Source organism: Triticum aestivum, chromosome 2A, assembly GCF_018294505.1.
Source record: "Triticum aestivum cultivar Chinese Spring chromosome 2A, IWGSC CS RefSeq v2.1, whole genome shotgun sequence".
Taxonomy (NCBI): Eukaryota; Viridiplantae; Streptophyta; class Magnoliopsida; order Poales; family Poaceae; genus Triticum; species Triticum aestivum.
Window position 1 is genome coordinate 73,619,836 of NC_057797.1, and position 16,769 is coordinate 73,636,604.

The 16,769-nt window shown below is 47.5% G+C and overlaps 2 protein-coding genes across 8 annotated transcripts; one reads left to right on the forward strand and one right to left on the reverse strand.

The window, feature by feature from the left end:
• Positions 1-1,119: 1,119 nt before the first annotated feature.
• LOC123187576 (uncharacterized) lies at positions 1,120-7,883 on the reverse strand. 7 transcript variants are annotated; one of them, XM_044599480.1, is made up of 6 exons: positions 7,508-7,883; positions 7,343-7,395; positions 6,968-7,228; positions 6,027-6,862; positions 5,602-5,803; positions 2,297-4,139 (listed from the first exon to the last, which is right to left on the reverse strand). In XM_044599480.1, exons 5-6 carry the CDS (start codon positions 5,767-5,769, stop codon positions 2,478-2,480), a joined length of 1,830 nt encoding a protein of 609 aa, XP_044455415.1. In that variant the 5' UTR covers positions 5,770-5,803; positions 6,027-6,862; positions 6,968-7,228; positions 7,343-7,395; positions 7,508-7,883; the 3' UTR covers positions 2,297-2,477. The 7 variants fall into 7 exon arrangements, 6 of the variants coding, with proteins under 6 accessions (XP_044455415.1, XP_044455413.1, XP_044455416.1 ...); XM_044599478.1 differs by having other exon boundaries at positions 7,343-7,404; XM_044599481.1 differs by having other exon boundaries at positions 6,027-6,125; positions 6,706-6,862; positions 6,968-7,404.
• A 2,466-nt stretch (positions 7,884-10,349) lies between these two features.
• LOC123184780 (non-specific lipid-transfer protein C6-like) lies at positions 10,350-11,465 on the forward strand. Its single transcript, XM_044596842.1, has 3 exons — positions 10,350-10,792; positions 10,876-10,950; positions 11,062-11,465. The coding sequence occupies exons 1-3, from the start codon at positions 10,405-10,407 to the stop codon at positions 11,127-11,129; spliced, it is 531 nt and encodes a 176-aa protein (XP_044452777.1). The 5' UTR covers positions 10,350-10,404; the 3' UTR covers positions 11,130-11,465.
• The last annotated feature ends 5,304 nt before the right edge of the window (positions 11,466-16,769 follow it).

Genomic DNA, 16,769 nt, shown 5'->3' on the forward strand with positions numbered 1-16,769 from the left:
CCGGCGTCCCCACTCCGGCGGGTCAAGGAGAAGTCGGCATCGCTGACAGCGCACCGCCGATGCGCCCGCATTGACCGGCCCGCGTCGCCACCCTGCTGCAACCGGTGCCCCGTCAAGGGCGAGCTCCAGCCCGCGACCACGAAGGCTTGGGCTCGCATCCTACACTACCTCTGAGACGGCGATGGCGGCGGTCCCTCGGGCTCAAGGGCCGTTGTGTTCGAGGAGGAGCGCCGCAAGGCAACATGCACGGTACAACCGGCGAAACGCCACCTGCCGATCCGCGTTCGCCAAGTCTGACGCGATGTCGGAATGGGTCCGCAACAACCCAGACCTCCCTGCTGCATGGGCCCTCAACTGCTCCGTCACAACCGCGGAGACAGCCGCCAAGCTCCGCCACCGCCACATTGACGGCGAGCTCGCCAAGATCGGTGAGGGGTGGTTGTTTAGCGACTCCTCCGCCAACACCATGAAGGGCAAGACCGCCGCCGGAGCTCCGCGGGCGACGCCGGCATTGGCTGCGCCGGCCCTCCGCACCGCCTAGGAGGAGACAGAGCGTCTCCTCTGTGAGCGGAAGGCAGCGGCCGGACAAGGCTGCTGCGATGAACCGGCACCCTTCCACCGCTGGAGGGACAACAACTATGATGATGACGGCATAGACGGCGACTACAGTGCAGTAGGGCAGGGCAGCCACGCATACAAGGTGTTCGTCCGGTACAAGTTGTAGGATTTTTTTCCAGTTTTTAGTTAAACAATCGAAATGTCAACCTTTTATGTAAATTATGTCCAAACTTTAATAAAATCATCCGTTTGCATGAATTTCGTCCGGTTTGTTCAAATTTGTTTGGAATTGTATGCGGATAGCATTGGATGACCTGCTCCCCCATCCGACTCACAAATGCCACAGCGCCGTGTCTTATCCGACGAAGATGAAGCTGGCTACAATGAAGTGATCTACCACGCGCAGTTCCCTCGAACTGTGCGCGTTGCCGTGGACGACGTCAACAACATGCCGACCGTACCGTCGCCGAGAGCTAGAGTCGTCGGAATGTTGGGGTCAATCACGGGCATGTACTATGTAGATCAGTGCTATACAAACATGTATACATGCACGATGCCATTTTGGTATACAACTATGGGATACAACTCGAAAACAACGTTTTACAACCAAGGCATACATAACCATAACCATCAGCATCATACTATGTTTACACCTTCAGATCAGATCTTGATGACATGGACTCCAAGTCATTTTCAAATGATGAACTGATTTTCTGACCCTTCACATTAGCAAGTTTTCAGTTTTAGACGAAAGCACACAAAATCCATTTTCAAACCCATTGTTGCAAAAGTAACAGCAGGATCAGGAAGCAGCTTTGCTACACGTTTCACATTTATCGTGGAATTGCAGGAGATGCCTGGAACTGTAACTGTCCGGCCCTTTTCTTACTGAGCTGATCGGACAACACTCTGATGAGTTATCTGTCCTGGTGGTAAGAACAAAGTTAAACCAGCACAAGATGAACATATAAGCAGTTGCAGTAACAGCAAATCACATGGTGCACTAAATTTTACCCCCTCTATAAACAAATATAAGACGTTTTAGATCACTAAAGTGGTCACCATATCACTTATCCGAGCATTCACTCTAAGCGAATTCAGAAGTTTCAGAGCACAACACACCATGCTCATGCGGCAATTACAAAAATGGAGTCTTTATCATTAGAGGATGAAACACTGAAAAAGTAACCCATCAAACAAGCTCTTACATCTGACGGCGTCAAACATGACCAATATCAATTGTGGAACACAAACATATAAATTCAGTTCTGATGATTTATAGCTCATGGCAGTGAGGTGAGCTCATACTTGTTCAGGGAGAGCTTGCTGCATGGAGCTTGGAGCTTCTGGAACATCAATATGGCATTCATTTTCTGTAGATATATCTTGCTCAGGTATTTGTAGCAGTCTGGCTTGAACACCTTGTGAATGAGCTTGGAGGGTAAGACCAGTCGATAACAGATTGTCGTCCATTTGCACCGGATGAGTAGCTTCTTCACGATCTACTGAATCTTGCTCAACTTCTTGGTGTCTCGCTCTCGCAGAATTATCTTGAGTATTTTCTTCAAGATTTGCTGAAGTTTGCTCACTTTCTTGGTGTCTCGCGGAACTACCCTGACTATTTTCTGCTCGCATATTGCTAAGATTAGGTTGGTCCCTCTGTAGAATGCCAGCATGTGAGAGCAGAGCCCACAGGTGGGTGATGAACTCGCCCCCCCCCCCCCCCCCCCCCCCCCGTGTGAGCTGCTCGATGTGCTCGTCGACATTATCTGATGGCGCAATGTAGAGCAGCATCTCAGACCAGAAATCAGCTAGCACCTTCCAACGCCTGGTAACATCTTCTATCTCCGCAAGCTGCTTGCCCAGCTTAGCGCCACTCTGCAAGATGGTAGCCTCTGACTCTTCCTCTCCATAATCCTTCAGTGCTTGATATTTATCCCTCCCATATGGCAGAAATCTCTTGGCCTCCCCTGCCACTGCATCGAACACACGACTTGTATCATATTCGTGCCCTGGAAGAAGTTTTGGTGCGGAGACCAGAAGGTATGCGCAGTATTTCGACAGCTTTGTGGCAACACCAAGATGGATCTTGAGCTCGGTTCCCTCATCCGGGCGAGGGCCACATCCAAGCGTCCCTCTCTCGCAGTACCATGTTGCAATGTGCAAGTCAGAATGATGCAGCTTGTGTCCGATTCTGAGTGCACGCCCCGTTCACAAGCCCATAAAAGGTGCCCTGCTCTGTTGGACACTAGTGATGATTTTCCATTCGTCAGTTCACCATTGGATCGTTTGAGGGAGTAAATAATTGCCTTATGTACTTGTGCGGTTAACTCTATAGATTTCCCAAATTTTTGACGGACCCTCCGCGTGTGTTTGTCAATTGGATGGAGGAAAGGCAATACATATGTGGCTGCATGTACTTCTGTTACTTTACCCAAACATTCCTTGATCTTGCCACAGAAGGTAGGACGGTAATCAAGTAAAGAATACTGCCCAAGCTTGTGCTGCCAATAGTGTTTGTTTGGTGAGCAATGCACACCAATTCTAGCAAGAAGCCCTTTCAATTTTAGCAGCATGCAGCAGCAGCAGCAAGAGAAGGAGCAGGAGCAGCAGCTTCCCCTTGTGCTCAATCTTGTTTGTTCTCTGAGATACTGACAGACAAAGGACACCCTGCTCCAAATGCCAGTCCAGTAAAGCAGCAGTCGAAGCAATTCAAGCAAAGCAGCAGATGCAAGTATGAATAAGGTGGTAACTGTATTAGTGATCTTCATTTCACCTTCTTGTATGAGCGATGGTTCCCAGACGAATATCCATTGTATTGACAGACATAGTAAAAAGGAAGAAATCAAGGGTGAAACTGTTGCGGCCGTTGATGCATAATAAATGGCAGCAGATGTGGTGAAGAAGAAATCATACATAAAGGCTAACTCAATCTCAATCAACCTAAAAGCCCGGTTGCAGTTTGTGGTGCCTTCTTCATTCTCCCGTAGCAGCCCCTTGAAGACGAAATCATGTGCCCTTTCTTTGGATTCACCACAGGTAAACCCAAAGTAGCGCCTCCTCAACAGATGAAAAAGAGAGAAGGAAAGGCACGTATCCTTTAGATCTTGGTCCAGTGAACTGTCATTGCACAACCATATCTTGTCTATGTCAATGACTTGATTGTCTTCTGCTGTAAATCGTGATGCATATGATGGAGCATCCAACTTGGATTTGTCGAGGGGCCAATCAACCAGGTAATGGCAACCCTTCATGGTGGCTGGAACAAATTCACCTTTGGTGTGCTCCTCATACATGTAATCAGCGACCATTTTATTCAAATTCCATGAGCGGCTTACCAGCACACATGGCGTTTGTACATAAATGATTTTGTATTGACCAACAGCAAACAAATAAAGAGAGATGATATAAGTCTCGTTTGTACTCACACTCAGAAGCAACAGCCCATAGATACAGTAGAGCACCAACCGGTACATGACCCTCGTTACGTGTTTGTTGTCATCAAGACTATAAGCTGGAGTCAATTGCAAGAAACCACCACATTTACGCTTAGGTTTGCAGGAAACCATCAACTCGTTAATCTGTTACATAAAACACCGAAAAATCTGTTAAGTCGTTGCAAAAAGCACTGATCAGATGATTTGGTATGTTTAATCACTTTCTTACAAGTAGGACCAGATTGAAGGAATTGACTTAGCAAAAAAAATAACACATACACCCCTAGAAAAAAACAAAAGCAATCAGCCCCCGGTGAAACACCGACGCCCTGTCCACTCCGCGCTGCTGCCCTCGTCGAGGAGGCGGCCGGCCTCGTCGGCGACGGAGAGTGCCACGCCACGGGGGAGGACGAGGAGGCGGCCGGCGCCCACGGCTGCACTGCGAACCGCCTCCGTAGTACGCGGGTCGTGATGGCGACGCCCTCCGGCAGCCCGTCGTAGCCGGGGCAGAGCTGGGATGGCGGAGGAATGAGGCGCCTCGCTCATCGTCTTCTGTCCTGGCCGCTCCACCGCGCGCAGTTCGCGCGCGCCCGCCGGGCCATCTCCAGGCTCTTCCCAGACGCCCGGGCCGCGCCGTCGACCCCGTGAAACTCGTGCGTCGCCTGCGCGCTTGGCTTCAGCGTGTCGTCCCAGAACTGGTCCACAGGGCGCCATGTGCACGCCATGGCGGCGCACCTCGGAGCCCCCGTCGCCCCGGCCAAGCGGGCACAGTGGGCGGCGCCGATGACGGCCATCCAGGAGCGGATCGTCGAGGAGTCGAGGCGGAGGGACAAGAAGGGGTCGTCCTCCGGGGCGTCCTCGCCGGCGTCCACGGGGCTCCTCTCTGAGATGCAGGCCGCCGAGGAGGAGGATGAGGCCGCGGAGGTGGAGGCCCCGATGTCGATCAGCGAGGAGCGGGCTCGAGCGCGCCGAGGCGCTGGCCGGCGCGTGCGTGTGGGGGCAGGGTGGGGGTCTGATTGCTTTTGATTTTTAGATCTAGGGTGTGTGTGTTATTTTTTAGCTATGTCAACTCCTTACAATCTGGCCCCACTTGTAAGAAAGTGATTAAACAGGCCAAATCATCCGATCAGTGCTTTTTGCAACGACTTAACAGATTTTCCGGTATTTTCTGCAATGAATTAACGAGTTGGTGGTTTCCTGCAAACCTAGCCGCAAATGTGGTGGTTTTTTGCAATTGACTCCTATAAGCTGTGTTGGTACATCCATGAAGGATGAAGAGAATTGAGGCCCAAACGGGGTACTACCTCTGTCTCGGTGAGTAAGTCATTCGCGTAGTTCTAGGTCGACAATTTAACTATCTAAATATGTATTATATGTGATAAAAAGTATATATTTAGAAACTACATCTGTGTAGAAATCTAGTGATATACTTTTCATGACATATAACACATATTTAATTTCTCAAATCAATGACCTAGAACTACGTGAATGACTTATTCACCTAGACGGAGGTAGTAGTACATGCTATTCTTCACCTTGGAAGATTGCATAGAACCGAGCGTGTATGTTCCCAGTATGAAGGACAAAGTGTTTGCGACCAAGGTACCTTTTTGGATGAACCAGTTTCTGGAGCGGCGGCGTTGGGACCCAAAAGTGCCAAGGAATAGGTAGACCAATGCATTGAGTAATACAAGTGTGTCGATGCGGATAACATGGCACCCCCACAAGTTTCTTGCATAACGGTATACTCCCCTTGCATCGAGATGGGCCTCATTCTTCAACATCATGCAGGTATCAGTATCATTAACCTTCAGTGAGTAGATCCGTTGTAAGATGACAACCCAGATCTAAGAACAAACTAATCTCAATGTTCATATTTGGTAAGTTTATTTGCAGGTGCTGTCTACAGTTCTGCAGAAAGACCTTATAGCAGATATATGTACCATCGTCTTAGAATTTCACATTTCTACCATTACCCAGAAATATATGTACAAAAAAAGGCACAAGTTTATTTCCGTTTTAGATACATACCATAGCTGCACTCGCTCCAGTTTGCTAAAATGAGCTCCCGGCAACTCTTTTTTTACCACCAATCTGTCCTAGAGAACGCCAGTCTGCCGATCTAGAAGTCTAGATTATGTACATGATGATTAGACCAAGCCCAAACTGCAAGCAAAGAAAGGAATAGGGGACTAAAGACTGTTAGAAAATATAAATAGCCATAACCCTTATCTCTATTGTTGTGGTGCAGGATACTGCTTGCTTGGATGAAGCACCTTATCTCTATTGCTGTGGTGCAGGATACTGCTTGCTTGGATGAAGCATGCACCACAATTTTACATGGCCAGGAATTAATCCTCTCATGGGGCGAGGGGCCAGCCTTTCGACTAGGTGATGCTGACTGTTTACAGGATCTTTGGTAGCTAACTGGCTATGAAGCAGCACTGTGGGAGTTTACCATGCTACATGGATATTTCATTACATAAAACATGGAGGTTGTGCATCGCATTATGAATCTGGGCATACTTTCATAGTACTCCCTCCGTCCCAAAATGTTAGACGGAGGGAGTATTTCATAAAACCTAGCTGCATGAAATACATGGGACTAATTTTGTACGCACTTCAGTGTCACAATGGAACACCAATGTGGAAAATATTACACAGCCGACTTAGAAGACCCAAACCGACCAAAGAAACCAACGCTGCCTACCACACTGAGGGCATCAAGTGGAGAAGCAATCTCTTTTCATATTGCTCAAGAAGGGCGCGAAGAAGATTCCTCCAACAGAAGCCAGCAATAGCATCCCAGCAACGAACCATGATTCCCGAGGTTGTTTCCATTGAACCCCTAGCAGTCCCGGATGAAGCTGCAGTACATGTCCAAATAATGCAGGATGGATATGGAGACAAGCATCAGAGCAGAAGCAACATGAAAACTCTTGAAGCATATAGAAGCTAGATAAGTGTGGTACCACTCGGTGATTTCTCTCATCAAATCCCATCTTGCCAAGTTCTTCGTGGTATCCGTAAGTCAGAATGCAAGTGTCGCCGCCAGGGGACTCCACTAACTGTCCACACATCAAATTTATGCGGCCATCCCTTTTTTGTGGCCTCAAAAAAAAAGTGTGCTATGTTTCTCAAAAAAAAAAAAGTGTGCTATGCAGCAGCCACAAAACTGAATTTATGCGGCCATCCCTTTTTTGTGGCCTCAAGGATAACCCACTTAACAATATCTGTACACAGAGTATGTCTCTTTGATTAGATAGAAAATAGAGTGTAGAAAATATTCCAAAAAATCACAATAAAACAGCCAACTGAGATTTGAGACTTGGACACCACAGACATACCACGTCTAAAAATATCCATGATCTTGATTATTTCCACCTTTTCTCCCCTTCCTCTGAGGGTTCTTGTCGCACAGAAAAACGACAAATCAGTCCTCTTCAGCTACTCATCTGCTGCATTTTGTTTCCGCGGCATTGAACTGAAGAAAATGATTCCGCAGAGAGTACCTTGGAGCAAGCAGGGAGGCAGGAGGAAGATGGCAGCCGCACCGCCTCCCAGGGCCGACGGGCTGGGCGAGTGGGCGCGCAGCACCCACCGCTCCCTCGTCCATCAATCTGGACCGTGGGCTCGCGCGCACGTCCTGGTGCCTCTCCTCTGGTATGGGGACGAGGTTTCCAGCGACGAGTCGCACCTCTGCAAGGAGTCGACGGCGTAGCTCCGCAGAAGGCAGGGGTCAGGTGCCGGTGAGGCGGAAGGAGATGCGGGGGCACGCATGGCGTCGCTGTGGCCGTCGCAGTCGGCCGCCGAAGGGGATGAACCGAGAATTGTCTTTTTGACAGAGAAAGTAATAAGCGAGAAGATGAGGCAACACCGCTGGGCTTGGTCGGCTTGGTGGGCTTGTCCACATGGTTTTAGCAGGAGCCCCTCATCATAAAAAAAACACAGGTGTCTCGTCTTCCTCCTCCTAAGGCATTTCCAAATCTGACCCTAACTCACACCGTATCCGTCCGTGGACCGGTGACAACCAGTTCACGGACATTGTTGTGGAAGCCGACCATCCAACCGTAGACGCAAATCTTCTACTTTTTAAGAAGCAACAAGCTTAAAATAGCCACATATCAAATCATAGTTATAACTTAAATGGAAATCCAACAAAGTTTTCAAATTAACGTAGTTCAATTTTTTTAAAATCAAATAGCACATACTTCCTCCATTTCAAATTACTCGTCGCAGAAATGAATGTATCTAGAACTAAGATACATCCATACCTGCGATAAGTAATTTGAAACGGAGGGAGTATGGCCCTGTTTGGTTCATAAGTCCTAGGACTCTTTTTAGTCCCAACTTATAAGTCACAAGTCCCTAAAAAGTCCCTACATGTTTGATTCCTGGGACTTATAAGTCCCTATAAGACCATATTACAACTATAAGTCCTTATAAGTCCCTCCTTAAGAGTCTTATTTCATAAGTCCCAAATGCCCACTTTAAGTCCTTATAAGTCCCTCCTGTTTGGTTTAGATGGGACTTATAGGGACTTTTTTAAGTCCCTAAGCCAATAAGTCCCTGGAAACAAACACCCTCTATGTTCTAGTTGTTCCCTTTAACCGCGCTCAATAAAAAAATTAGTTGCTCGATGCGAAATTTATTGATGCATTTGAACAAACTTATCAAACGTGGCCGGATTTTGATATGGAATTTCGATAGAATCACACATGTTCTATAGTTCAAGAGCTGAGGCAGCATCCTCACCCCTCATACTCCATGACCATGTTGTGCATGATCACACAACATGTCGTCGCCTCCACAAATTGTCCGGATCCTATTGTCTAGCAGGTCCACGAACAACTGCAAAACGGGACTGGAGAACTCAATGCACTCTCAACATCAATTTTAGCTACTTCTTGTCTTTGAGCAAAGTGAGACTTGTTCTGACAAAGTGGCTCAGAGATGGTCTTGACAAACATTGCCCAGGAGGATAGATACTGTCGATCAGATGGTAGCCCATGTTGTATTCATGGTCATTGACATTATAGATGTATAGGGAGGAGTTTTCCCTTTAGTTAGCTTAGCAAACAATAGAGATCGTTGTAACACATTAATGTCATTATTAGACACGGAAAGCATTGTTCATGTTTTTAGGATTAAAAAAGCATTGTTCATGTTCTTGGTGCACGGAGTGGTAGTTGAGCCGTGCTAGTGTCCCTTGATGTGCGGTGCCAAGCCAAGCCTACAAACGGTGGCGAACCCGGCATGGTGACGGTCATCGTCGCCAATGGAATGTCCACGAGTCCCGGCGGAAAGGCATGTGCGGGCGCGTTTACTAAAGGAGCGGAAGGGGACAGGTGCCACCATCGAGCACCGGCGACGAGGGCAGTCCCGGTGCTTGTCATTGTTGAGCTAGAGCCTCTTCATGGTAGCGCTTGGTGTCGTCGGTGCCTTCGTGGGCATGTTTTTTTTTTGGCGGGTAATTGTGGGCATGCTTGCGCGTGGCGTCGTAGGGACTTTGCTACATCTACGTACACAGCTTGTCATAGTTTAATTGGAAGAAATAATTGCCCGGGCCTCATCCCACGAAATTCAGAGGAGTAATGCTACACGTACAAACGAGTTACAAGCTTTTACAAAGAGGGTTAATTTGATTGGTCAATAGGTGCGGAGGCGGCCCACCTCCCTGAAAATCAGGGGGGACAAGTTTATGATTGGTTAGTAGATGAAAAAAATTCTAGTCAGCGTGTAATTGCGTGTAACTTTTTGTATGTTTAGCATTATTGAATTCAAAGGGGGGAGAGAATTAGATTAGGCAGTTTTAGTAACAATACGTAGGAAGGTTATATGTAGGTGTAGAATTATTGGGCATCGTAGAGGTGCATGACATGCACGGTGGGCTTGCTCGGTGGCGAGCGCACCGTGCATGCGGGCGAGCATGCGCAGCTCCGACTCCTGGTCGTCACGGACAAGGCGCTCCATCCGTCCCGTGGCCGCTGCACAAGTACGCCTCCTCCGCGCAGTGCACAATGGAGATTTGGGGAATAACGGAGTGGCAGTGAAGTCGACTGTGATGTGTCAATCAAATCCGAAAGACATGTCAAGTTTTTAGTAAAAAACGTATCCACGTACGACGGGAACCACCGGAAGTGGTACGAGAGATTAAACTTATCTGATTTAAAAAGTTGAGGGACGATTTTTATACTTTCGAGGGAGTTAAAAAAAATGTAGTTTTCCATTTAAAAAGATGACTATTAATGTTTTTTCAAACAAAGGAGAGACCGGTAATGATACTCTGAATGCAGCTTTATCTGAATTCTAAAACCCGCGTCACTATATAGCCCATCCGGCGACGTAGCCAACCGGACACCATACGACGACCTAAGTTTCTTGCACACGCACAACTCCCGTACACGCAATGGCGTCCAAACCGATCTTCGCCTGCGTCGTCCTCCTGATCGCCATCGCCGCCGCGGCAATCACGCCGGCATCCGCGGCCGGAGCTAACCCCACCGCCGTCGGCGGTGGCTCCGACGAGACGGCAACGACGTGCGTGCCGACGCTTGAGCGCCTTCTGTCGTGCCTGGACTTCATCGAGCACCGCACCGACGCGATCCCGCTGCCCTGCTGCGTCCAGGTGAACACCACGGTGGCGCAGCAGCCGTGCTGCCTCATGCACGTCCTGCGCGGCGACGTCGCGCGGCTCATGGGGCCGGAGTTCGACAGCTCCCGCGCCATGGTCAACGTCACCTCCAGGTGCCTCGGCGACGGCTCCATCCTCATGTCCATCACTCGTTCGTGCGCAGGTTCGTGATCGTACATACCGAGTGTATTTTTTTTACTATCGAATCTGTTGCCATCGTCCTTGATTTTATGTTCTGTTCTTCAGGCAAGCCGCTTCCGCCGCTGACGCCTGAATATCCCTTCACTGCCGCGTTGCCGCCGCCGCCGCCGCCATCCTCAGGTGAGCAGATCAGTTCTGAGATCGCCGTGCTTTTGTGTGTACGTATATGCAGATTGTTCCGACGTATGACTCCGTTTGTCGATCGTTTGGTAATTGGTTCTCTGTGTGCAGGATCAGAACGGCTGGAAGGCTTCTCTTACGCCGTATTGCTAGTTGCACTGGTTGCAAGCTTCTTGTGATCTGTCGGGAAACTGGCGATCAGCTGGCTGGACGTACATGGAGAAAATCTGGACACGTTTGATGTTGAACAAAATATAGTTACAGTTTTGCTAAAGCACATCTAGATGTGCTATAAATATTGCACATCTAAATCATATATCATTAATCTTACATTGAGATTCGTGTGGATATTTTTTTTTTTTTTCTCTTTGTGTTTGATTCACTCACTTAAATGTGCAATAACTAGAGCACATTTAGATGTGTCCTAGACACACCCATATAGTTAATTCTTGTGTTTCTCTGTCTTTCTTTACTCTGTTTATTCTGTAATTCTATGTATATGTTTAGCAGTTTTGTTAAAGCACATCTAGATGTGTTATAAGTATTGCACATCTAAGTCCTATGTCATTGATCGTACGGCGAGATTCGTGTGAACATTTTCTTTTTCTTTTTTTCTTTTTTTATGCTTGATTCACTCACTTAGATGTGCAATAATTAGAGCACATCCGCTAGCGATAATATACCTACGGATCAGCAAACCTTTCGTATTCACCTGATACTTTTGAGAATTCCCAAGCACAAACATTCACCGGTCTGTCTTAATTTATTCCATTTGTGGAGAGTGGGTTTTTCACACCCTCATGTAGCTACACTTTCTATCTAGCCCATTCAGTTTGCGTCAAGATCCATGCCATCCTTATATATAAATTTATCTTCTTCGTTTCTTCCAAACAAGAGAACATTCGACCTTGAAACTTTGTAGGTTAACTATGCATAAGTGCCACTCTTTGTATAAAATATTTTTTGTATAAAATATAAATGTGTCAAATTTCAAATTTTGAATGAGTTGTAACATTTTTTTTAAATTTGTGTTGCCCCAAAAAACCCGAAAATGTTTCTGCACATGATAATACTTGTGTGATGTTGATTTGCAAAGTTAGTTCAAATGTTCTTTTATTCGGGAGAAACAAAAAAGAGAAGTTTGCCTGCACAAACTTTGCTGCAAAAATGGACGGTGAGGATAGAAGGTGTAGTTTGAACAAATTTGTTTAGTTATACTTAGCTTTATGAAGATCATGAACCATGTTTTTCACAAATAGGATGGAAAGAAACTAAAAGAGGATGTTGTCTGTTAATACTCTTGTGTGAAGCCGTTGTGCAAAACACATCGTTAGAGCTATACATCTATTATGTGACTAGTAGAGTGACCATGTATTGCCACGGGACAACAAAATTACATGTCGCTCATCATCAATCGTTCCAACCACACCAGTGGTCTCAAAATATTGCTTTATAGCTTATTCCCCATACAATCTCCTACAGGATAAACTTGTGAAAACGGCTAAACAACATACCTACTACGGAGATCTAGATAAAATGATTGTGAAGAATGTGATGCATGTTTAGAAATGATATTCCTTTTCAATGTCTTGTTTTTCAACATGCCATGTCAATAATGAAGGCACCGCTGCAAGCTAGCTAGCTCCCTGATTACTCCATCAACCTCCTACAACGTCTACGTACGTGAGTGTCATCCACGGCCAAAATCCATCAACCTGCTTCGAATTCTTGCTGCGTTTACTTGTGCCCATCTCCATGATGCCCCCCTGTGGCACCTCCTTGTCGTAGAAGAACAGTAGGCGGTGCCGCGTTGCACACGTCGGTGCCACAGAAGCGGATGGCGAGTACGGTGCCCACGAACGAAAAAAGTAAGGAAAGGGGCTAGGGTTTTGGGTCGTACGCGCCAGGCGGTGAGTGGAGGAGGCGGAAGGGTTCGCGAGTCCGAGCGCAAGCCAGTAGGTGCTGATCACGCTTGGGTTTCGGCCGGAGAGAGATATTTTGTCGACGTACAACTCCTAAACCTACACGCCTTTACACGTCGTGATCATTCCTAATTAACACACGTGCGTGGTCACGACTCCGACGGATGCAATGGATCGGAGTAGAACCGGCCTCTACAATGTCGATCACGAAAATATATACATATCCCAAGTTAGGGCACGGCCAGGTCGCTTCGTGGTTCCGAGCCAAGATGAAGATTACGGCCGGCGGTGGCACCACCAATGCCATTGCCGCCTACATCCCGCCACACCTCCAAGCCGCCATCCTGCTGCACCTCCCGTCCTTCCACCTCCGCCGCCTGCGCCGCGTCTGCAAGCACTGGCGCGACGTCATCGCAGACGCGCTGAGGCTCCGCCGGCCGGCCGCCCCGACCCACACCATCGCCTTCTTTCGGGGATGCAACGCGGGGAAATGCTACCGACTGGTAGCACTCCCTCGCCATGGCTGGGGTATGGAATCGTTGAACTCACAACACAAAGACGTGGAGAGGAAGAAAGAGCCGAGGAGGAAGACTTGATTCAGAGGAAGGAGAAGATAAGGTTTGTTCAGTCAACCAACAGTGCCTCACACAGCTACCTAGCAGCTACTTAACTGTGCAACCCCACAGTACACACGCACACACCGGCCCATACTGGCCCACTCACACACAGCCCACGTACAAGGACCATAGCATGCCTCTCCTCTTGAAAACAGCGTGCCCTCACGCTGATGCCAGCTCTCGAAGAGCACTGGACCACTCCCAAGTAGCCATGGACAGTGGAAGACCACTCCAGGCAATCTTGTACTGCCGCCTTGTTCTCCCACCAAATCTGACAAGCCGTGACTGGAGCACTTGCACCGGTCTGGATGTTTGAGTCGCCACTACAGCATATTGCAGACTGTCACCACTGTCCGTGCCCTCAACTGGTGGATCTGCTGGTTTGAGCAAGGACACATGCACAACGGGGTGAATCTTGCTGGATGGCGGCAGTGCCAGGCGGTAGGACACTTCACCCACCTTGTCAAGCACCTGATAGGGCCCAAAGAACTTAAACCCAAGCTTATGATTGGAGCGCCGAGAAACCGATTGCTGCATATAAGGCTGAAGTTTCAGAAATACCCAATCACCAGGTTGAAACACTCTGTTCGATCGATGTTTATCCTCCTGCATCTTCATCCTGGACTGAGCGCGCAGCAAATGTTCCCGAATCATTGCTGTCATGGCATTGCGCTCCGCTAGCCAACTTGAGAGATCACTGGAAGCAGAACTTTGCAAGTTGGAAATACCCAAGTGGCGAGGAAGATACCCGTACAGTACCTGAAAGGGAGTAGCACCCAATGCAGAATGGTAATTGGTGTTATACCAGTACTCCGCCTGAGGTAGCCATTGCGCCCACTTCCTGGGAGCAGACTGAACCATACACCGCAAAAATGTTTCCAAACACTGATTGAGTTTCTCTGTCTGGCCGTCAGTCTCTGGATGGTTGGCAGTGCTCATGTTCATTTTAGTGTCCGACAACCTACACAATTCTTGCCACACTATGCTGGTAAAAAGAGGGTCTCGGTCAGTGATCAATACCTGCGGTAATCCATGGAGTTTATACACATGGTCCAGATACAGCTGAGCAACTGTCAGGGCAGTGAAAGGATGAGCCAGAGGAATGAAATGACCATACTTACTGAACTTGTCAATGACCACCAATATAGTATCATAAGATTTGCTTTTGGGAAGTCCAGAGATGAAATCCATGCTCACCATATTCCAAGCTTCCTTCGGCACAGGTAATGGACTAAGAAGCCCAGGTTTCTTAACGTGTTCTGACTTGGCCTGCTGACACACAGTACATCTTTTGACATATTCCTGAATATGTTGCTTCATTGCAGGCCATGAAAATAGAGCCTTGATTCTGTGGTAAGTGGCTTGGAAACCTGAGTGCCCACCCACTCCACTGGCATGTAAAGAGAGCAAGATAGCATGTTGGGCTTCCTTGTTGTTGCCCAACCACACTCTATCATGATGCCTGATGATACCATGCACTAATTTAAATCCTTTGTCATTAGATCCTGTTAGGCTAAGTTCCGACAGTAAGTCCTTGGCCTGGTGATCTTGCAAGTACCCTTCAGCTACAATGTCCAACCATTGAGGGGTGCCAAAAGTCATCGAATGAAGTGTGGCCGGTTCAGGCACTCTGGACAATGAATCTGCTGCAGTATTTTCTTTCCCCTTCTTGTACACCACAGTGTAGTTAAATCCCATGAGTTTGAGAAGTGCCTTTTGCTGCATGGAATTGCTCACTTTCTGTTCTGTTAAATGAAGCAAACTCTTATGATCAGTGCTGATAATGAAAGGAGCATGATGCAAATAAGACTGCCACTTATCCACTGCCAAAATGACAGCCAGGCACTCTTTTTTATAAGTGGACAAGGCCTGAGCCTGTGGGCCCAAGGCTTTACTGAGATAGGCAACCGGGTGCCCTAATTGCATGAGCACTGCTCCTATGCCCACATTGCTTGCATCCGTTTCAATTGTAAAAGCTTTAGAGAAGTCTAGCAAGGCTAGGACCGGTGCCTGCAGCAAGGCCTGCTTTAATTGGTTGAATGCAGCATCCACAACAGGAGTCCAAGCAAAGATTGCATCCTTTTTGAGCAATTCTGTGAGACTTTTGCTAATGAGACTGTAATGCTGGATGAATTTTCTGTAATACCCAGTGAGTCCCAAAAATCCCCTGACCTGTTTTACATTCACGGGAATTGGCCAATCCTGAACAGCCTGAATCTTAGCAGGATCAGTCCTCACACCTTCAGCACTGATGATATGGCCCAGGTATTCTAGCTTTTGCTGAGCAAAGGTGCACTTGGAGAAGTTGACATGAAGGTTGTTTTCCTTAAGAATGGCAAACACTTGTGCCAAATGTTCCAAATGCTCTTCTAAAGTGTCACTGTAGACAAGAATATCATCAACAAAAATTAACACACACTTCCTTAACAGAACAGCGAAGAGTGCATTCATAGCTGCTTGAAAAGTAGCTGGTGCATTAGTCAGACCAAATGGCATCACTCTGAATTCATACAATCCATGATGAGCTTTAAAAGCAGTTTTGTGCTCGTCACCAGGCACCAATCTGATTTGATGATAGCCAGATTTAAGGTCCAACTTGGTAAACCACTTAGCTCCTGCTAATTCATCCAACAGTTCATCCACAATTGGCATAGGGTATTTGTGTTTAAGTGTGATAGCATTGAGATGCCTGTAATCAACACAAAAGCGCCAAGTACCATCCTTTTTCTTGACCAGCAACACCGGAGATGCAAAAGAACTAGTGCTTAACTGAATAAGTCCTTGCTGCAACATATCTGTGATCTGTCGTTCTATTTCAGTTTTTTGCATAGGGTTATACCTGTAAGGTTTAACATTAACCGGGGTGGCCCCTGGCAGTAAAGGAATTTGGTGATCAAAGGCCCTGTGTGGTGGTACCCCTGTAGTTTCTTGGAACAGTGTTTTATGAGCTTCAATGAGCTTCTCACAGACAGGGGACATTCTGTCTGTGGCCTAGGTACTGTAGTGACATAATTCAGATGGATGACATGCTCTACAGCTTCAGATTGGAGGAGTCCATGCAACTGCTTACCAGACAAGGGTGTGCAGTTCTGAATTCTGTCAGATATGCCTTGCAAGGTTATCTCAGTGCCCTGGTGCTCAAACTTCATGATTTTCTTTTTTCAGTCGACCCACATAGGGCTCATAATTTCAAGCCAATTTATACCCAGGATTATATCATAGCTCTCCAGGGGTAGGACTTTCAGAGAAGTACTGAAACAGGTGCCCTGGCACCACCACT

Coding starts and splice junctions, on each gene's coding strand:
- LOC123184780 (XM_044596842.1), top strand. CDS start 10,405: ATGGCGTCCAAACCGATCTTCGCCTGCGTCGTCCTCCTGATCGCCATC. Junction 10,793..10,875: donor CATCACTCGTTCGTGCGCAG/GTTCGTGATCGT, acceptor TCTGTTCTTCAG/GCAAGCCGCTTCCGCCGCTG. Junction 10,951..11,061: donor GCCGCCGCCGCCATCCTCAG/GTGAGCAGATCA, acceptor CTCTGTGTGCAG/GATCAGAACGGCTGGAAGGC.
- LOC123187576 (XM_044599480.1), bottom strand. CDS start 5,769: ATGAGGCCCATCTCGATGCAAGGGGAGTATACCGTTATGCAAGAAACT. Junction 4,140..5,601: donor AAACTGGTTCATCCAAAAAG/GTACCTTGGTCG, acceptor TTTATGTAACAG/ATTAACGAGTTGATGGTTTC.